Source organism: Capsella rubella, unplaced genomic scaffold, assembly GCF_000375325.1.
Source record: "Capsella rubella cultivar Monte Gargano unplaced genomic scaffold, Caprub1_0 scaffold_2, whole genome shotgun sequence".
Taxonomy (NCBI): domain Eukaryota; kingdom Viridiplantae; phylum Streptophyta; class Magnoliopsida; order Brassicales; family Brassicaceae; genus Capsella; species Capsella rubella.
In genome coordinates, this window is record NW_006238922.1 from 3,038,572 (window position 1) to 3,060,153 (window position 21,582).

A 21,582-nucleotide genomic window follows, 5' to 3' on the forward strand; every position below is an offset into this window, starting at 1 on the left:
GGTTTGGAGAAACTCTACACTCGACCAGATAATGGGATCAGATCCTCTTGGTGTGAAGGGTTCTCTCGTCAGCCGTTTACTACCCTACAGAAGGAGAAGATAGTTGTGGTGATCTCTCTCTTGGAAGGGAGGAGAAATGAGATCCATATTCATGTTTGTAGAGGGATATGGGTATTTGGGGTGGATTGGGAGAGACAAAGGCTGAAAAGAGCCGACCCGTTTTTTTATAAAAAAAATCATTAATTAATAGTCTCATACCTACTAATTAATCTAACTGAATTAACCCAACAATAAACCATCATTCACAGCGGAAACATATTAAACCAAGACCAATTAATCATAATATTAATCAACCAATCATTTAATAACCACAATTACACCAGTCACCAAGCATGCCTCTAAATCAGTTTCAAACAACAATTAATATAATCATAAATATATACCGAGACCCTAGATCATCCTCCTCCTCATTGCCATGATTGCACGTCACACTTTACCTCTGATTTTGATTGGAATGATGGACAAAATAGAGAAGAAGAACACTCCAGCAACCTCTCTTCACATCCACAGCCATGAATCCCACTGATCCCTTGCTAAAACACTGAAGAACAGCCTCAAGGAAACCTCTAACAAGCCTCCCCTTAGCACCTTAGGATCCACCTTCACTCACAACTCTCTCTTCTCTCTTTTAGAAAGCGACAAAACACCAAAAAGTGAAGAATAAAGATGGCTGCTCTAGTTTAAGTCGACCTAGGATTGCTCCCAAACAAAAATTGAGTCAAACCGACAATTTAAAAACTAAACCGTCTAACCCAATTTTGTTGGTGTCGATCGACACCCAAAACTGGTGTCGGTCGACACCACCAAAATTTCAGATACAGGTGTTACAAAGGCTCACTCATAGTGGTGTCGATCCACACTAGCACCTACAGAGTGACTGCGCGGACTTGTTTGGTCCAACGTTTGGTAAGCGAAACAGAATCCAATCTGCCTGAAAATTGGTAGGAAGCTTTCTGGTGTTACAGGCTTCTTTTCCAAAGGTGGTATTGTTGAATGAACGGTTAGTTTGTGAATACCTAGTGTTAGTATGGAGATTCTCCATAGACTGTTTCGTGGAAGGTTGCATTGTTTGTTCGGCCAACGAGTTCAGGAACATGCCAAGAGTTTTCGAGAGTGTTTGAGTTATTGTTCAAAGCCAATGAGTGAACCGCAATTGTTGTTCTTGGGCTACAGGATGGCTAGTGTAGGTTGCAGCGGATCGTTGGTGAGACGAAGTCTGTGGGTAGAGGAAAATGGAGTATTCCAGCCCATCTCTCTTGTAACTTGATCGATTAGGGGTGGTTGGTTGTACGACTAAGTTTCAAGATGAGGTGTTATTTGGGATACGGGAATTGGTGAAGCTTTTTCGGGAAGGGGAGTCAAGTGCCTTGTCCGTTTGGTGTCTATAAATGAGCCATTTTAATGTCGGTTGTCTCGTCAGAATTACGGGGTTCCGGTGAGATATTTTTCCTTGAGTCATGTGCGAGGTCCGGGTCTGGGTCGGTCGGGTCGTTTTAATGTCGGTTGTCTAGTCGGGGTCTTTCAACCATGAACGCTAGCTCCCTTATTCCTAGAATGGGTTTGAAATATTAAAATGTCCTCTTTGAATATTGGAACATATCATTGAAATGAAATATCTACCTTTTTCTGTGATAGGACATAGATACCAACTAATTATGAGATTAAGAATCATATACCTTGCCATAATTAGTTAGAATAAGGCTTCAAATGGTAAAAGCAGATCAAGCGTTGCAGATCATGCAGATCATATGGAACAAATGCAGATCATGCAAAACAAGTGCATATCATGCTGATTGTGCAGTCTATATTATATGCTTAAATGGTAAAAGCAGATCAAACAGTACATATCATATATGCATATAAAATATTAAACAGTAAATGATATAAAAACACATAAAATTCAATAATTTTTTTTAAAAAATAATCAATACTTAGTGTAGACTTTTTTTCTAAATATTTGGAGGTCTTAAAACATTAAAAACAAATATCCAAATACAACAAAAATTAAACTAAGAATATACTAATGAGGAGTATTTTGATTTGCCCCATATCATCAATATTTTCTCTAATATTTGCCATTTGATCTCCATCAGTTATAGCAGTAGTTTCCATGTCACCTTCGTCATTCTCTGAATTTGTGTTGCTAGTATCTGTATGCTCCATTAATTCAGCAAAATCTTCATCAAAATAATTTGAAATTCTGATAAAATTATGTAGTCCCATTGTAGCCATCACCACTCTTTTTTGAACATGTGTGTTATATCTAGGAAACTCAGAAAGAATCCTCCATTTCTTCTTCTAAACTCCAAATGTTCTTTCAATAACAGAACTTAGTGATGCATGACAACGATTAAATAGTTCTTGTTTGTTCCTAGGAGGAGAACCATTGTAGAATTGCGACATATGATACCGAACAATCCCATTCCATGAAGATCTATAAGGTACTATATAATGTAACTACATTTATTTAAGAGGATAAATATATATACCTTTCAGCAGGAAATTATAGAAACAAGAGGTGTAGAGTTGAAGTTTGGATTGTATTTTGAATTCTGTAATAAAATAAAATACATATGTTAGTGTATAGAAAAATTAAAATGCATGTCATTTAAGAAAAAAAAATTACCTTTGCAAAAAAAAAAAGGTTAGAACACGAGAGAGAGAGAAAGAAGAAGCGTGAGCTGTGAGTGTTGTGAAGTGTAGTTATTATATAGAAAAAAAAGATAAGGTGTTTTTTGAGTTATTATCTTATTAAAAAAAATAAAAATATACAAAACAGATAAAACACATCAAAAGAAGCGTGAACAACTTCCCCCACCGATGTTCTGTCTTTATTACAAAAAGACAAAAAATAAATGAACTGCCTACGCTTTTTCGGTTTTGTTTAAAAAAAATAAAAAATGGTGAATGGTGTCTCGGTAACAGGAGATCTACATGCATAGGTCAACTGCTCTTTTCATGTCTCCCCATTCAAAGCCTTAGTTATTGTAAATTCAAGGTGGACATATGTATGTGAGATCTTTATCCACATAGTCTCATCAATAATAGCTACACTAGCCAAAAAAACCTTGACATAATCCAACCATTAACTAATTTAGGCTTGATTCATCGTAGTAACTTAGGGTCAGACCAATTTCCGATCAGAACAATTGGACTATTAGTGTATAGTTCAAGAATATAGAATTAAAAATTATATTACTTTGTCTTTTAAAAATACATACAATTATTTTATGATATGATTCATAAATCAATGAATGATATTAGAGAATTAGAATAATAATTATTTTATAAATATTTATTTTTGAAAATTTTCCAAGAAAAAATGATCAAAAAGGTTAAAATGAAATCATAATTTTATTTTATCAAGTTTATATATTATTTTGGTTAAAAAAACATTTAAAATATCTTATGATGGGTAAGATCTATTAGCATACTAAATTCTTCATGGTGCGCATTTGACTATGTTACGAATTAGAACATGCATCAGCATTTTTATCACTAAACATGTAATAATATTTTGGCCATCTCCTTTTCATAATCACTATTTGGTCAAGTGAGATATATACTTCTACCATTGTCGATTTCCTCACAAAACTCCGCCATTATTTTGCGTTCTTCAGCCTCCTTGTCGAGATTCTCACAAAACTCTTCAATTATTTTGTGTTCTTCAGCCTCCTTGTCGAGATTCTCACAAAACTCTTCAATTATTTTGCGTTCTTCAGCCTCCATGTCAAGATTCTCACAAAACTCTTCAATTATTTTGCGTTCTTCAGCCTCCTTGTCGAGATTCTCACAAAACTCTTGAATTATTTTGTGTTCCTCTTCAAATATCATTTCCGCTTGTTGAATCTTTCGGTTAAGTCTTGCAGACTTCTTGTCAAGTTTTTTCAACAATCGATCCTTGTCAAAGTTACCAATGACCACAATCTTTTTATTTTCTACATCCGTTCCATATGTTTCAACACCTAATCATGCATCATTCAAATTTTTTTCACTACAAACAATATAAATCACACACATTACCATACTATATATATATCTAAATTTGTTCAAAATATACCTTCGAATTTGGAAATAACTTTTTCAAAATATTTCTCATATTCTTCATAGAGTAGTGGTATATCGAATTCCACTTCCATCATACTACATAGCATCAAATTAATAAGAGTTAAGACAATATGGTTAGCAAGTGTTAAAATTAAAATTATGAGTTTACCTTGTTTCAAGTTTATCATCATTTTGTGGAACTATTTCATCTTTATTATCTTGATTTTGAACTACCTCAGGTGTCTCAGTCTCAGGTTCATCATCTTCCTTATGAACTACATCAGATTCCATAGTCTCTGGTTCATCATCTTCTTTATCATGAACTACAACCAATTTCTCAGTCTTCATCACAACTTCTATCTTTTTACCAGTTTTTTTCTTGAGAGTCTTCAGTAATTTATGCAAATTGAATTCACCACTGATTATGACTTTTTCATCATCCACATATGTTATGCATGATTTTACTCCTAATAATAACATTGAAAAATTATAACAAGTTGGTACCAACATATACACAAATATGTATTATGAATAAAAATTTCTTATTTTCTTACCATCGACTTGGCAAGCAACTTTTCTGATCTTTTTTGCGCAATCTTCAAAATTCATCAAAATCTTCAACTCGACATCTGTTACAATTACACTACATAATATTTGAAGAGCAAACAAAAAATGTAGAATGATAAGAGAAATGTTAAAAACACAAAAAGTTTATATACAAAAAAGTAGAATGCCAAGAGATATTTAAGTCACTCTACTTGTCCTCAATGTTTTCTCTGGACTTCTTTAACCAGCAACCTATTGTAGTTGTATTTCCATGTGATTGCTTCAACCAGCATCCCAACATTGTTAAATTTTCAAATAAGAATTGGTAATTGTTTAAAAATCTTGTCACGGTAAAATCTCTTTGATATACGTAACACTTAAATATACAATTTATATAAATAAGAGATTTCTTTTTCTTTGAAAAAAAGAGAATGTTCATATACTGAACATTATATTATAAATATATGACTTATATATATAGACAAAATTTCCACAAAGAAATGAGTTAATACATATATGTAAAAAAAAATCCTTAATTATTATATTTATATTCATTGTGTCCAAATTTTGTAATTGTATTTAAGCAAATTTTTTTCCAAATTATAGTTGTTTTTCTGTTATTATAGTTTTGGCAATATTTTAAAAATAAAATCTTCATTTGTTTTCTCAGTGTCATATGGCCATTCAATTTAGTTTGAAATTACTTAAGTTTTTTTAATTTTTGATTCTATGAAATTAAGACCATTTTGTAATAGTTTCAGTATTGAATATGCATGAAAATAAGACAATTTGTGTCATGTTTAACAAAACTCATTAACTTTTTTGTAAAAGACTAGAAAAAGAATTAATTGTAAGTAGATAATGAGTTACATTTGGTGAATCATTTATTGGTTTCTCATAGCTTTATGGGGTGGGTAAATAATATTAGATAATTTTTCCCTAACCTAGAATGAAACATCTTAATAATATTAAAAGAGAGGTACTGTACATATTGACCATTTTCCAAAATTAATCACTTTTATTTCCTTCAACTGTCATAGAAATGGTTTGGACAATGAAACAATTGTCATTCGTGTCATAAATTAACCTTAAAATTCTTAACTTGTAAGACATATGTACCTATTATGATATATAGGAGGAGTTTTTTGATGCAGCAATTCTCTAAGACGAATGTGTCATCAATCAAGTTTTATTTAATTTAGTGTTTCTTGTCTAGTAATTCTTATTGACCTCACTTAAGTTTAGAGATTTTATTTATAATTTTTAGATTAAATTTTTAATTATGTTAGGGTCTTATTTGATGGTTTTTATTTAGAGAAAATTATATTCTCTGCCATGAACAATAAGAAATATTTTATGAACTGCCACTTTTTCTCTAGCCTATTTATATCTGCCATAAGACATAATAAAAATATATTTACGCCCTTTGCTCTCTCTCTCTCTCTCTCTCTCTCTCTCTCTCTCTCTCTCTCTCTCTCTCTCTCTCTCTCTCTCTCTCTCTCTCTCTCTTTTCCGGCAAAAAAGTCGATCGGTTCTGATCGGTGGAATTATGTGTTGCATCTCCGATGGAAAAATTCCAAATGACTAGATTCGGTGAACCAGATCCGGCTAACCAGTTTCGATGGACCAAACTTTTTTCATTTTAACTAATTAATCTTGTCCATCATGCAAATCTTTTGAAGCCACGAGTGATTGACGACATGGATGAAACTAAATTGCCTTTTTTTACTAGCAAAACATACTATATATATATAACTCAATCTCTACTACACAAGGTAACACTATTGTCAATAGTATATTGGATAGAATCGAGTTCTAGTTGTGAAGGTCGCAAAGATGAACCCTCAACAGAACTTACTACTATTGCTTTTTTTTAGCTATTAATTGTCAGTATTTTTATTTTATTTTACTACGTTAACTGCTTCCATTAAATTTATCTCAAATTATAACTGAAACGACAGTAGAATCCCAAACATCAACCTAAATTTACGATCATAAAATTCCTGTCTTGGGGCTATAAATCTAAATCCCAAAATAAAAATAGTTTTAGAATTAAAACACTTTTATATTAAACAATCTGATTTTAGTACATTTAGCAAACATAACATTTTTTTGGTTCAAACAAATGAATTATCATCTGGACTAGACGATGGCGAAAGGGTTAATATATGTGGAGGAAGACTCTCTATCCAACCCTCTTTGTTTATAAAGGTCGTACGGTTTACAAAGTATGCCACATCTTGATACGAGAGCTTCTTCTCCCACGCCACTCTTCTTTTCTTGTTTGCTCCCGGACCATAGCAATTTACCTCCCCAAACGTTGTCGTACTCCTGATTAATTTTTCAATTCCAAGTATTGGCTATAAACATACATATATATACTTGTTTCAAAATTCAATTTTGACTTACATATGGTATGGTACTTACACTTGTTTTGGATCTGTCCAAATATCCCAGCCTTGAGGAACAATAACATCAGCCATGTTTGTATGGACAAACAAAACCCGCGAGTGGCTTCCATAAGCTCTTCCTAGGAATGCCTTACCACTTCCTAAAATTTTGCATCCCCTAAACACAAACCCACTTGTATCCTGCTCGCTCGCCCTTCCTTGCGCTGTTATGTAACCCGCAATCAATCCTCCGTCCGCCTCATCATTACTCGCCGTTGTTACTCCCTTTACCTCTATTGTACAACTCTGCACATATATACACTCTCGTAATTTAGTGTTTACATTAATTGATTTTTTCACATTTTTAATAGTATAAATCCATGTTTTAAAAGTCGCTAGGCACTAGTCGAGCGGTCGAGGTGGACCTAGCGCCTAGAAAGAAAATTCAAGATTAAAAGAATATTAGTCAGAGACTAATTTTAAGGTTATTTTATTAAATAAATAAAACAATAGATATATGGTATTAATAACATGTATAGTTTGACTTATGTTAATGAAAAAAAAGTATAACATACAAAACTATAATATTCAGAATTGTAGTAAATATATGAAAACATATTTTTAAAACCAAATTTACGATATTCATTAAAATTTTGAACTTAAATTATCGTAAAACATCGCAAATGCTCAATCTAAATGTTTAATAACTGACAAAAAAGGTTAGAAGAGGATTAGTCATTAATCGAAACGGATAAGGTGGGCCTAGCAATTACACGGGGAGTAATCGGACCTAGCTAGGCGGGAATTTTTTTACGAGGGGTATAAATATATGTACTATTATTTTTTTATTTTTTTTCATGAAGTGTGTTAATTAGAAAGAATAGAGAACTGTAAATGAGATTACTTGGTATAAAGATTGGCCTCCTCCCCAAATAAAATCAATAGCTCCTTTGATGTAACATAGTCTGAAGAAGTGACGGCCGACTAAGTCACCAAGTGTGTCTTGCATACTTACAAATACACAACCATAGAAGGCTGCCTTGTCTGCTGCTAACAAAACTGCTGGAGCCACTCTTATCTCGCCATACGGTGTCAAAGGCTTTTCCTGATTATAAGTATTCTGCAACAAGTCGTTCAATATTTTAGCCAATTAACTATCTAGATCGAAAAATCCAAAAACAAATCGTATAATTAGCTACTATGTTTGCTTACAAATTTGTGATTTTTCACTAAATAAAACAGCAGAATAAAGAAAAAAAAAATATATTCAACATGATACATTATACATGTTTAAGGTTTTTCAATACAAATAAAAAATATATTTAATTTATATTTTTGAATAGATACTATATATATATAAATAAATATATTATTTACCTAATCACAAGTCAACAAACAATAAATATACTGTAGAATAAAAAGGGTGAAAAGAGATTTAATAACTTTTGCATACAAAAATAAGGACATCACTTAATTTGCAAGGAAAAAAAAAAGGAAAGAACAGAAAATTTCTAAAATATCAAAGTTTAGAAACAGAAGGATTGTGCAAGAAATCTTAATTAGCTTAGCTAACCTTAAATGTTATATTTGTCGCGACGAAGAACTCAGCTAACACTGTGAGAGTAGCGCTGTTAACGGAGGACCCTGCATCGTTATACTGAACTATCGTCTGCGACGATCTATATCCTTCCAATTGTATTTTCGTCTTATATCTCGGAATTGTAACCTTTTCACTGCATCAACCAACACACTATTTGAACAAGAGATCTCACAAGTGGGGAAATGAAAATGATATATAACAATGTATAGGTCTGGGCATTCGGGTTTTCGGGTCAGGTTCGGGTAGACCACGTTTGGGTTCGGGTTATATGGGTTTAGGAAAATAGAACCCAATGGGTAATTTTAGATTTTCGGTTCAGTTTCGGTTTAAGTATTTTCGGGTTTGGGTTACAAATTTCAGAACCCGATTACTATCCAAATTACCGGGTACCCAAAAAAATCTTTTAAAAATTAGATTAAATTAATCAAGTTTAGCTAAATTTTGACATATGTAACTAATAAATTTGAGATATTTTGCTTATTTTGGGTATTTAAGGTGTAAATCTAATTGATATATTCAAAATTATAATTATAATATTGGATAACTAAATACTAGTAATGTTAAATATTAATAATATTTTAGATATTTATATATTGTTTGGGTTTTATGGGTATCCATTCGGGTAACATGTATTACCCTAACCTTAACCCGAACCCCTACGGATTTACCAATATAAAATCCAATAGGGTTATTTAGACATATCCAACCCGGATACCTTATCCGGGTTGGATATTCGGGTTCGGTGTTTTTACCCAGCCCTAACAATGTATGTAAAATATGTAATGAAAATGTTAAAATTCTATAAGAGTACTTACTGGTAAAGTCCTTGTCGAACGTAAATTTTGGTCCAGTAGTTCCTACCGAAGGGAACGGAGTCGATGGCCGACTGTATCGTTTTAAAGTTACCATAACCATACTTATCTACCACTATTGTTGGTACTATATCGTTGTTGGTATCTTCAAGTCTAATACCTTCAGAAACATTAGAAACGGTATGTGACGACACAAGCGTCACATAAAATATTGAGAGAGCAAAAACACAAACTAGAGACTCCATGGCTAAAGCCGAAGTTTCAAAACAGTTGAGGTCGAGAGGGTTAATATAATAATGTCAATCTATTAGTCTTACTACAAAAGAAAAAAAATAACTATGGTTTCAAAGACATGTGCATATAAAATAGGCAATTAATAAATATTATAGGGAGAATTGAATAGGTGTATAAATTTTGGTAAATTTAGAAGATGCATTTGCACTGTATTTTAAGAAATATAATTAGGATTTTTTTTTTACAACCTTATAAAATTTAGGCAAGAGTTTTGAGTGTTTTAATTCTTTTTTGACATTGAAAATATTGCCTTACTTATTTTTTTTCCTTTTTTAACCTTGACTTTAATAGATAGATACATTCTTAAATTCATTCAGATTATAACTTTATTAATGTGAAAAATAAGTTTGAGTTAGGCTTTTATACACACAAAAAATAAATTACAAGTATAAGGTAAAAAAATTATTATTTTTACTTTATTTGAAACTCTATATATGTGATCGTCAATATACTTAACACTTTGGCTTAGAAATGTACATGATTTACCACAAAATAAAAATTTTGGTCATATTAAACAAGATATCATTAGTTTTATTAAAACTAGTCAATACATTTGAAAACTTTATTCAAAATACATATTTAGACGTTCATTGTATATTTATTTACAAGGAAACTAAACTCCTTCTCATTAATTAAGTTAAATTTGTAATAGGTTATGATAGTAATGTTGGTTTTTTTTATGTACGTATAAATAGCTTATCAGTAAAGAGTCAACCATTTTTTTTTTAATATTTAGCACATATAATGTATACAGCTCTTGTGAGTCTCATGTTATTTTTGCAAATAGTTAACTTAAATTTATTTTAAGCCCTTATAAAAATTGTAATACAGACATACTGGTGATGGCATTTACTAGTCATTTAGATTAGAACTTAAAGATAGTTTTCTTTTGTTTTTTTGGTTGAATATTATATTTTTACGTTACTACCAAAAGAAAACAAAAAAATGTTTAAGGTTGGTTCATCTCTTAGGGGTCGTCAAGATTGGTCCGAATACTTTTAGGGGTCAAGATTGGTTCAGTTAAAGGCCAGACAAAATTAACTAAATGAAAGAATTGGAAATGCCCCCAAAATGTAAGACCAAGAATACTTGGGATTTGATATTATTGAGAGGCACCTAAAGTCGCTAAATGATATAAAACAAAAATATTGCATATTGGTCGTACGTTCACACATAGTATAACGTTTATTCTATACTTTTGTAGCTACTGCTTCCACTAAAACTATCGAGTACCAACCTAAGACTAGCTAGCTAGACTTCTCCCATATCTACTACTTTCTTCAACGCTAATACTCCAAATTCCTTTATACGTATCTTCAAAGATTGTAAAATGTAATCCATATATATACACATCCAAAGCTAGACTTTATATATGTATTAAAGTTAATTTGTCTTTGTTTTGGAATGTTCTTATAATTGCTAGCACATTAAAGTCAAATACTTATGTAACCTTACGTAACTAATGTTATATTTACGTATAACATTGACCTATATTTCAATGAATTTACTTAGTTATGATTGGTTTCAAACATTTGAAAAAGGGTCATAAGTATAAATAAGTGGGAGTTGTTAATTTTCCTCTAGATTATGATACGTATATAAACGTTTATGACTTTGCATACGAGTTCACAAAGTAACACCTACACATCTACGATATCAAAGACCAAATCCATTTGTCGCATATATAGTTTCTCTCAGTCGTCACATGGGATGAGACTTAATTATTTCTTATGAACCACAAGTGTATATATAAATGTATAGGTCATAGATCTTCTTAATATCATGTTATAGAATCTTTGTATATATATTAGATATATTTAGATATATAGGATTTTTACCAAAATCATTGACTTATAACGCAAATGATCTTCAATAAAGTGTAAGTACTAAGTAGAGTACACTACGAAACTTAGAAAAGTATTTTTTGTAGTCGAATCATATATGTTAGTAATGGTCTTGGTATCGAACAAAGTCTCCTGCGTCGTCGTGTTTTGTTTTGGTTTAGTTAATGGGATATGTTGAACTTTTAACTTTATTTTTTTTTTCCTTCCTCGTGTTTGAAAGATTTGATCAACCTATCTAATAAAAAAAAAAATTGTGCAACAACTCAAACGTTATGTTTAAAGTTAATTTTTTTTTGTTTACGTTTCTGATAAGACTTAGGTTATCAAATTTTCATTCTACAGATTGGACAATATTGATCGAGTATCATTGTTATAAAATATTGATACTTATATAGTTATATTAATTTGAAACAAAATTAGGAAGCATGACACGACATATTATGTTAGATTGTTAGTTAAATTGTACATTTTTTTCCTAAAATTATTATTTACACTATCTATAGCGGAAATAGTTAATGGAGGTTCATGCATGGAGCTAAAGAACAATATATTACGTATTATATTAAATTTAATTATTCTTTGTCTACGTCTCTAATAACTTATAATGTTAAAAAACAATTATTCTACATATTATTAAAAATCATTGTTATATTAATTTGAAACAAATGAAGTATAACACGACACAGACTATGCCATTTTTTCTAATACTATTATTATATAAGTAGAGATCTCTTCCTAATTTTTTTTATTATAGATTATATATTTACACATTCTAATATTCTATGTATTACCTGCTCCACCTCACTACAGAAACTATATAAACTTAGTTTTTATAATTATTAACGTCAGACTATTTGAATTTGAGTCCAATCTAATATGCATATGATAGTCAAATCGGCTATACTCAATAAAAAAATTATATAAATACGACGGACGGACGGAGTAATTTTTCCGGACGAGACTAGAAATTTCAATGCTTTATCTAAAAACAGTGGAAGATCCAATACTGTGAAATAATATAATAATTAGTCGTTTAATTTGATTAGTGATAACTCGCCGATCCTGCTTTGACAAATTCTTAATTATACATACATATGATTGACCAGAAACCCAAAAAAAATATATAACTATAATTTCATTTGTTTATCTATAGAGTTATAAAAGTGAAAACATGACATTATGGTAATTTAAATTGTTATTAATTAACTAGCAAATGCACATTCTCGTTTCCAAAATAAAAATTTAAAAGTGTGTATATTTAGTGTGGTGTATAGTTGTATACCCAATCAGTTGACTTTGTAGGACTTTTTGCATTGACTTAAGTTAACTTACAAGTTACAACTCTCTCAATTCTCAATAAAATATACGTCCCCTAGGTGGCTAGGTCACGTACCTTGAAAACTTAGCAAGTCTAAATGTATATGGACCAACACTGGTCTGACTATTGAACTAATATATGTTTTTTAAAAATCAGAATAGTTTCGATCTTCCGCTTCGATCAGGGCTATAAATAGAGAGCAGAACACAACGTAAATGGAACCAAACCAAAGTTGTTTGAAAACTAAAGAGTAAAAACTAAACAAACTAAAGAGTACGTACTTCAATGGCAACTCATCCAAGGTTTCTATGCATGGTTCTTCTTCTTTCATGCATTGTTTTTACATTGCTTGGGGGAAGTTATGGAGATAATGTAGAGAATAACAATGATGATGATGATTGTTCTTCTCGGAGTTGGCGTGGTTGTGGTAGTTTTTATGGAAAATCTGCCAAAAGATATGGTGGTGGAGGAGGTGATGGGTACGGGTATGGAGAAGGGTATGGTGCTGGAGCTGGTATGAGTGGTTATGGTGGTGTTGGTGGCGGTGGAGGTGGAGGCGGCGGAGAAGGTGGTGGCCGTGGTGCAAATGGAGGATCAGGTCATGGAAGCGGATCCGGTGCTGGTGCTGGAGTTGGTGGATCAAGTGGTGGAGCTGGAGGGGGTGGAGGAGGGGGTGGAGGAGAAGGTGGTGGTGCTAATGGAGGATCAGGCCATGGAAGCGGGTCTGGTGCTGGTGCTGGAGTTAGTGGATCAAGTGGTGGAGCTGGTGGGGGAGGAGGGGGCGGTGGCGGAGAAGGTAGTGGTGCCAATGGAGGATCAGGCCATGGAAGCGGGTCCGGTGCTGGTGCTGGAGTTAGTGGATCAAGTGGTGGAGCTGGTGGGGGTGGAGGGGGCGGTGGTGGAGAAGGTGGTGGTGCCAATGGAGGATCAGGCCATGGAAGCGGGTCTGGTGCTGGTGGTGGAGTTGGTGGTGCAAGTGGTGGAGCCGGAGGGGGTGGAGGAGGCGGTGGCGGAGGAGGAGGTGGTGCCAATGGAGGATCAGGCCATGGAAGCGGATCCGGTGCTGGTGGGGGAAGTGGTGGAGCCGGAGGAGGTGGAGGAGGAGGAGGTGGAGGAGGTGGTGGTGCAAATGGAGGTTCAGGCTATGGAAGCGGATTCGGTGCTGGTGTAGGAGTTGGCTTTGGAAATAGTGGAGGAGGAGGAGGCGGTGGCGGCGGCGGCGGAGGTGGAGGTGGAGGAGGTGGTGGAAATGGATCTGGTTATGGCAGTGGTAGTGGTTCAGGTTCTGGTTTTGGTATGGGCAAAGGAACAGGAATAGGCAATGGAGGAGGAGTGGGTTTTGGAATGGGCATTGGCTTTGGTATTGGCATTGGTGGAGGAAGTGGTGGTACCACTTATCAATCCAATCTCACCGGTGACAAAACTTCTCCCTAGTAAGTAGAAAGGACTTCGATAAATATCTTATTTGTCAACTTCATTAAATAAGGATTTCGTTTCAAATTTTGGAATTTAGTTGTTCTATTTGATAAATGTTATAGATATAATAATGTATGATGAATTCGTTTTTCCGAATTAATAAAACTATAATATGTTTTCCTAACATTAGTCTATATCACAACAAGTAAATTTAAAATAATTAGTGATTTATCTAGGAATTCAATATACTGAATATCGCGTGTTTATAGGCAAATTAATCGTCTTGCAGATAGATTAGCTAACTATGCTTTCACTTTAACATTAGAGTTTCATTTGTTAGATTTGGCTCCTCTTGTTGTTGAATCAATTATTCGATATGATATCGAGGAACTGCATTTCCAAGAAAAATTTGTTTGCAATTTTTTTTCTAGTGTTTAAATAAATTGAATATCTTATATACAACAAAAGAATCTTATATCTTATATAAAACTTATTATTACAGCAAAGAATTATTTTTACATTACCTGCGTAACAAGTTTGAATAGTAAGAGCAACACCATTTCTTATTTTTTGGGTTTTAAAAAAAGAAAATATTAATATTTCTATATAATTAAATTTTGATCAAAGAAACTAAACCATTCACATAAAGACAAGTGTCTTTAAAATTTCTTATTAAAACTCTTATAAACAGTTTCTTATTTTTCTCTTATTTTTTTCCCAATATTTTAGTAATTAATTATAAACTTATTAAAATCCTTCCATTAGCGATGGTATAATATAACTGCTTCAACCTACATAGAAAAGAGATAGTGATTAAAAAAATGAATTAAATTTCTACAAAAATTAATTTATATTCCAAAGTTTCAATTATATAAAATCATCTTGTATCCCCAAGTTGTGTAGTTATTAAAGAATTTTTCCATGCATTGCATCGTCTCATGTCCGTTAAGGGTTAAGTGGCAATAGAATATGTTAATACCTTAACATACATAAGATGTATAGTTTCATCCCCAAAAAGCCACTTAACAACCTGTATAAATTGTATTTTTCTTTTAAAAAAAATATACATTCCTAATTAAGGTTTTATTTTAGATACTAGTATTATTTAACAAAGAAAAGTTAATTAAGAGAAAACGATATTGCATTGTGGTGTATTATTAGTATAATATGTTAGATGAATGTAAATTCTTCTCTTTGTTAACGTTCATTGTGATATTATAATGTTAAATGTTTTGATAATTTCCATTAGTTATTCACTTATTTGGTTTGCGTTTGAATAATAAGTTTTTTTTTGGTATGGTTTTAAGTATTCAACTAAGGTTCCCATTTAAAGTGTTGCTTGATTCGGTTGTTAAAATAAATAATATTTGCATATAGATTATAATACAAGCTAGTCTACGAGATTTGTGATATAAAACGTGAGAGAGATTAGGATATTAAATTTCTAAAATTACCGTATTTTATAAACAGATCCACCGAATCCGGTAACATAAATTTTAGCCATGGTTAGGAAACCAATTGGATCAGTTAGTTTGTGAAGAGATACGAAAATATTGCAAAGAAATTAAGGTTTATTAACAATTGGATCAGTTTTCGTCAACTCCGCTTCCCATTTTGTGTATTTAGCTAGAGTTTCACGATTACCGACCTGAAAGTTGTTTGTAACAAATTGTGCTTGAGTTAAGTTTGAAAACATTTCAAAGAGATAATAAGGGCAATGTACCTTTTGCATTTCCTTCACTTTCTGAATGGTCCTAGCCAAAATCTAGTTCAAAAGCAGCAAGATTAAGGAACAATGATTAGGATAAAACTTAATTCAATGAGCAAGCACAAGACACTAACTCGTAGTTCCCAAGCTTGTCTCGCAACCCGCACAGAGACTGGTGACATCAGTACAATAACCAGAAACGCCGTAAGAACAATTGACATCCACCTATGTGTACAAGAGTAGAAACCAATCACTAAACTAAGACCTTAAGAAATAATCAATTGCAATAACAAATTAAAGTCGAACCAATATAATCAATCATACCAATTAAAACCAGTGAGCTCATGGATTCCACTAAGTCACATAATGCAAACGATATGATTTTTCACTAATTCGTAAACCCAACGTACTCTGCTTTCCGCCATTTTTTTGCACTACTTGCCATTTTTAGGTAGCTAGGCTATTATTACTACTAGATTGTGTTATTTTAATTTAAAAACTCTTCTATCAATATTAATCTTTGAGCATGTAACTATAATCATTCAAATTTTACAAGATAAAAGCGAACACTAAACTTAATTTTTTAAGCGATATATATACAACATATATATAGTTGACGATAGTGTTTTCTTGACAAATAAATGATTTAATATTATTACATAGTAACAAACTTCACTTGAAAAGATTTGCGAGAAGCGTAAATGGCATCGACGACCAGCTCATGATCCTAATTATAGATGTCATTTACGATTAGAAGTTGATACAAATATAACACCGTTCTATATATAACACAAATTTACCGAGCCTCATATACATTATTAAGTGTAAAGATACATATATAATATCATGTTGCTAGAGTAGGTTTAGGGAACTTTCTTTATCCATCGGAAAAAGTGCAATGTGGTATAAGAGAACTCTCGACCAAGTTATAAATGTGTCTATCTTATCTCATTTATATAACTAGCGGTTAAGCCCGATTTTGAATCTAGTAGTATGTCTTGAGTTTTAGAAAAACTCACTTCATTTAACATAATAAATGAGATCTCAAATATTTCAAAATTTAGTCATATACATTATCTTTTTAAGTTATAGTCAATTATATTCAATCGCTTTTAACTACTAATTCTTTTGTGATCTTCTACGATGTACTCGTTACCTCTCGGCTCTCGACATCTAGTTTATTTCCACCTTCTATTTATTTCTCATATAATATATACTGAAGTGTGAGTTGATTTTTAAGACATATCATGACAATTTCTTCCTTAATAATAGTCCATTTTGGGTTAAAAGCATTTATTTCAAATGATGGGATATCAAACTTTTTTTTCTTTTTGATTATGTTAGAAGTTATAGTTCAACTTGATAATAAGTAAACTTTATTTTTGAGATATTCTACACAAATTACATATCATTTTACGGCTTACATATCACTTTTTATTCAAAATCTGAATTCTAAATAGAAACAAAACTTGAAATTTTTTGGTAAATTGATACAAATTGCTAGAATGAATCATGTATCTTTACGAATTTTATTTCTATTTTAGTGTTAGAACCATATAATACCAAAGCAAGCACGGAATTAAGCTTGAATAACAAAAGAGATCACAGAAACTCAAAGGGTTTTTATATAAACTAAAATAAAATAAGTTTATATATGATTAAAAATCGTAAAGCCTAAGAAAATCAGGGAGTTATAAATCCTAAATATACATTGAAAAGTATCGAACAACAAAGTACTACATCATTTGGACACAAACTGAAACTGCTAACAATTGGAGCATACGTGTGACACTGTGATTGGACTCAATCTGTGATTAAAACAGTTGATGTTTGATTTCATTTTCTATCTTAGTCCGGTATTGTTTGAACAATTGTGTTTGTTTTCCATTTTTGATTTGACACAGTTCAGATGATGCTTCATGGCTAATAGTCTAATACTTATTTTTAAGTGTCATTGATAGGCAAATTCGTGAAATAGTGAGTGTTACCAAAGCTAGCACTTTAAGTCTTTAACGATAGATTCCAAAGATATGAATATGTTTAGAGATCCCATAACTTATAATTACTGAAAAGAATCCATTAATCATATCGCTAAGCTTGCCATCTTTGGTAGTATAGTATGCGGTAAATAGCGAGAAGGTGTTACTAGAGAAAACATACATACATAAATGATAATCAATAGCCCATTCTTTCTACAAGCCAATAGCATCAAGAAGCTCAGAATGCTTAGAAACAGGAACAAGCGAATTTGCCACAATCGCGCCACTAGCTGCCACTGCAGGAACTCCAATCCCGGGAAAGGTCGAGTCACCGCAGCATAAAAGCTGTGGAATAGGAGTCGAATGGCCAGGAAATGTACCTTTCCCAGCCTCTATAGCTGGCCCATATGTTCCTCTATTCCTCCTTAGAAACCTCTGATGCGTCAAGGGTGTTCCAACCAAACTCACCTCACACTTCTCTCTCTTGAACCCGGGCCCTAATGCCCGCTCCACTGCTCTCCACATCACCTCGGACCGTTGGGATTTGAGATCCTTGTACTCGGCACTTCTCCTGTCAAGACCTTCCCATAGACTGAAAGGTTCGGTTCCAGGGCAGTAAGCATGCAAAACATGTTTTCCTGGTGGCGCGAGGTTCGGGCTAAGAACACTAGGGACTGATATCAGAACCACATTCTGGTCAGCATCCACACCGCGATCCCAGTCATTCACAACAATATGATGAATCTCAAGATCATCTGCTATTCCCTGTTCCAGTTCCATTTAAGAAAAGATTGAAAAAGGAAATAACAAACACGCAAAACTGAAACATCAGTACATCATGAATGATACCTCTGCGTCGAATCCCAAATGAAGATGCATGAATGATTCACATTGTGGCGTCGTGTTCACACCGTTAACATATGAATCTGGAAGAGCTCCTGGAGGTAAGAGCTTTAACGTATCCCACATCGACGCGTTGCTAACCACTGCCTTTCTAGCTCGAATGAACTGAATCATTTATAACAATCAAAATGAGCAATGGTAACAAAATTTGAAGAGAGATTGAATATATTTATGTAACTCTTCATACTTGACCATTCCTTAGCTTGACTCCAACAGCTTTACCATTCTCGATGACAATGTTCTCAACATGGCTTTTAAGAGACAGACGTCCCCCAAACTTCTCTAAGCCACGAACAAGCGCTTCAACCACTGCACCACTACCATCAATAGGGTACTCCAATGTGCAGCCTGGCTTGTACCATTCCGCAAACATGTAAATCTGCACACATATGACGCAAATACTTTCATTTTAACCCAATCTTTATGCACCAAGATATGACAATCTTGTTTCTTCTTGTGCAAAGACTCCATATAATGGACATAATATTGCAGTTTCCGTTTTACTTACCATCTCTGCTGAGAGTATTCCATCAGATTTGACCCCTGCGAGAAGGAACGCCAGAAGATCAATCCAGTTTCGTATAAACGGGTCTTTTAACTCCAAAGAATCAATGATCTCTGAGAACGGGCGGAGAAGCTTTGTGGCGCCCAACGCCCCTTTAGGACCCATTTTAATGAAAGATTTTAAAAGGGAAGGAGCATATCTAAGAAGAAAACAAAAAAGAGAAGTCATTTCAAAAATGCACCAAGCAAAAAGATGGCTATAACTAATTCAGTTCTGATATATACCTAGCAGCAGCAGTGGAGAGAACACCAAGATCCCCACGAATAGACAACGGTGGTAACGCCATAGCAGCAGAAGACAGAGGGAGTATTGCTCCCTGCAGGGTTCATCATAGTCATGTGGTTATTAGTAGATGAGATCTCACGACTAGATGTCATTTATATTCAGACTTAGGCACCCACAAGAAGCTTTTCCCACTCCTGGACTGCGCTTGGACCGGCATATTTCTCTAAATCCTAAAGCAAAAATTACACTAAACAAGATCAGTGCTACAAGCTCAAAGAAGCAAAGTGAACTGGATTAAACTTTAATTGCATTTTCTTGTGGTTTCCATTATCATTTGAAATTAGAACTCAGACAACATACGATAAACTTCGTTACCTTAAAAAAATCCGTAGGGCCAATGCGTGACAAAAAGTCTCCTTCTGGTAAGTAAACCATCCAAGAATCATATTTGCTACATGGAAGTGATTCCCCTAAAGCATCAAGAACCTGAAAAATAAAATCAAAACAACCCAAAATGCATAAGAACATATTCAAAAGACAAAGACTTTGATCCAAAACAGCAGAGTTTATTAAAGGAAGAGAAAACATTTTACTTGAGCAAGTGGGTTAGCTTGAGGACCTCGAGATTGCAAACCAGAAAACAGAGAAGGCCCTGAATCAAACTTGTACCCTTTGATCTCAAATGAATGAGCCGCGCCACCGGGGTGGTCATGACTCTCCAATACAACCACATCTTGACCATATCTAGCTAACAATGCACCACAACATAATCCCCCTATACCACTTCCAATAACCACAACATCTGCCTCAGACTCCCCTAAACAAACACAAACAACCATACTGCAATTTAGTTACAGGACATAGAAACAACAGTAAGAGACCTAATTTTTAGTTTTCTACTTCCTACAAACAATTCAAGAACCAAAGTACTATGCTGTAAGAGAGCGAGAGAGAGTGAACCAGAGAAGGATTCTTTAATGGGAAGATTGCCATTGGAAGAGGAAGATCGTATGAAGGAAGATCTGATCGGTGGTTGTCTAAAGTTGTAGAGAGACGAAGACTGAAGCGACCAACCACAGAAATTAGCGGCCATAGGAGGAGGGGAGAGAGACAAGAACATAGATGATGTGTCTGTGTCGTCTCTGTTTCTGTGTGGATTTGGCGGGCTTATTGGTTCTTACATCACAAAAAGAGGCCTTAAAGCAGCCACGTTTACATGCATTTAGCTTTGTTCTTTCCTTTTTTGTTTTATGGCCCTAAATTAAGATTGGCCAGGCCCATAAATGAAAAGAAAATATAATATAGAGAGATAATATCATAATAAGGAGATGAAAGTAAGAAACCATTTCTTTATTTTCAAGAAATATATCTCAAAATCTAGAATCTCAGATATGCTAAATCTTCTAAAATGTCAGTAAAAAAGTTTGGTTACATGGAAACTCTTTTCAATAACGGTCGTGTTCTTTTTACGGTCGTCGAGATTACAATGGCGACCGTAAAAAGAACACGACAAAAAAATAACATTGTTACGGCAACAAATTTAATACGGATGAGTCGCTGCGATTCTGTTGGCAAGCAGAAACTGTTTTTAAAAATGGACGCTGTAATTTTCAGCGATTATCAAAACTTTGTTTTTCTGTATTTTTTCAGTCGTGCGACAACGACGCCTCTCTATTTTACCGGAATACAGACCGTTATGAAAAGAACACAGCCGTTGAACATGAAAAACGTATGATTTATGATATAGTATATGGTACCCTAAGTAGCATAGAAATTTTTTTCCGAGATCTGTTTTCAGTTTCCAAAATATTTTAATTTGAGCGTTTTAAACTCTAAATTTTAGATTTTTAGTTATTTATGTATATAGAGAGTTTA

At 33.4% G+C, this 21,582-nt stretch overlaps 4 protein-coding genes and 2 long non-coding RNA genes across 7 annotated transcripts; 1 reads left to right on the top strand and 5 right to left on the bottom strand.

The window, feature by feature from the left end:
* Positions 1-714: 714 nt before the first annotated feature.
* Positions 715-1,688, bottom strand: LOC111831960. The gene is made up of 2 exons (XR_002835041.1): positions 1,077-1,688; positions 715-991 (listed from the first exon to the last, which is right to left on the bottom strand). It is a non-coding gene; the product is annotated as an uncharacterized LOC111831960 (long non-coding RNA).
* A 307-nt stretch (positions 1,689-1,995) lies between these two features.
* LOC111831959 lies at positions 1,996-2,753 on the bottom strand. Of its 2 annotated transcripts, none has more exons than XR_002835040.1 (3): positions 2,687-2,753; positions 2,550-2,612; positions 1,996-2,210 (listed from the first exon to the last, which is right to left on the bottom strand). It is a non-coding gene; the product is annotated as an uncharacterized LOC111831959 (long non-coding RNA). The 2 variants fall into 2 exon arrangements; XR_002835039.1 differs by having other exon boundaries at positions 1,996-2,237.
* An 856-nt stretch (positions 2,754-3,609) lies between these two features.
* LOC17894020 (heavy metal-associated isoprenylated plant protein 17) lies at positions 3,610-4,716 on the bottom strand. Its single transcript, XM_023788593.1, has 6 exons — positions 4,662-4,716; positions 4,435-4,571; positions 4,277-4,374; positions 4,121-4,203; positions 3,895-4,025; positions 3,610-3,738 (listed from the first exon to the last, which is right to left on the bottom strand). The coding sequence occupies exons 1-6, from the start codon at positions 4,714-4,716 to the stop codon at positions 3,610-3,612; spliced, it is 633 nt and encodes a 210-aa protein (XP_023644361.1).
* A 1,981-nt stretch (positions 4,717-6,697) lies between these two features.
* LOC17894873 (probable pectinesterase 29) lies at positions 6,698-9,700 on the bottom strand. The gene is made up of 5 exons (XM_023787530.1): positions 9,459-9,700; positions 8,617-8,776; positions 7,948-8,163; positions 7,081-7,349; positions 6,698-6,984 (listed from the first exon to the last, which is right to left on the bottom strand). The coding sequence occupies exons 1-5, from the start codon at positions 9,698-9,700 to the stop codon at positions 6,771-6,773; spliced, it is 1,101 nt and encodes a 366-aa protein (XP_023643298.1). The 3' UTR covers positions 6,698-6,770.
* Positions 9,701-13,196: 3,496 nt separating this feature from the next.
* LOC111831921 (glycine-rich cell wall structural protein 1-like) lies at positions 13,197-14,345 on the top strand. The gene is made up of 2 exons (XM_023787531.1): positions 13,197-14,118; positions 14,218-14,345. The coding sequence occupies exons 1-2, from the start codon at positions 13,197-13,199 to the stop codon at positions 14,343-14,345; spliced, it is 1,050 nt and encodes a 349-aa protein (XP_023643299.1).
* A 3,727-nt stretch (positions 14,346-18,072) lies between these two features.
* LOC17896619 (prolycopene isomerase, chloroplastic) lies at positions 18,073-20,871 on the bottom strand. The gene is made up of 9 exons (XM_006302008.2): positions 20,668-20,871; positions 20,301-20,524; positions 20,083-20,193; positions 19,884-19,937; positions 19,707-19,798; positions 19,426-19,621; positions 19,105-19,296; positions 18,864-19,022; positions 18,073-18,779 (listed from the first exon to the last, which is right to left on the bottom strand). Exons 1-9 carry the CDS (start codon positions 20,825-20,827, stop codon positions 18,228-18,230), a joined length of 1,740 nt encoding a protein of 579 aa, XP_006302070.2. The 5' UTR covers positions 20,828-20,871; the 3' UTR covers positions 18,073-18,227.
* Between the last annotated feature and the right edge of the window lie 711 nt (positions 20,872-21,582).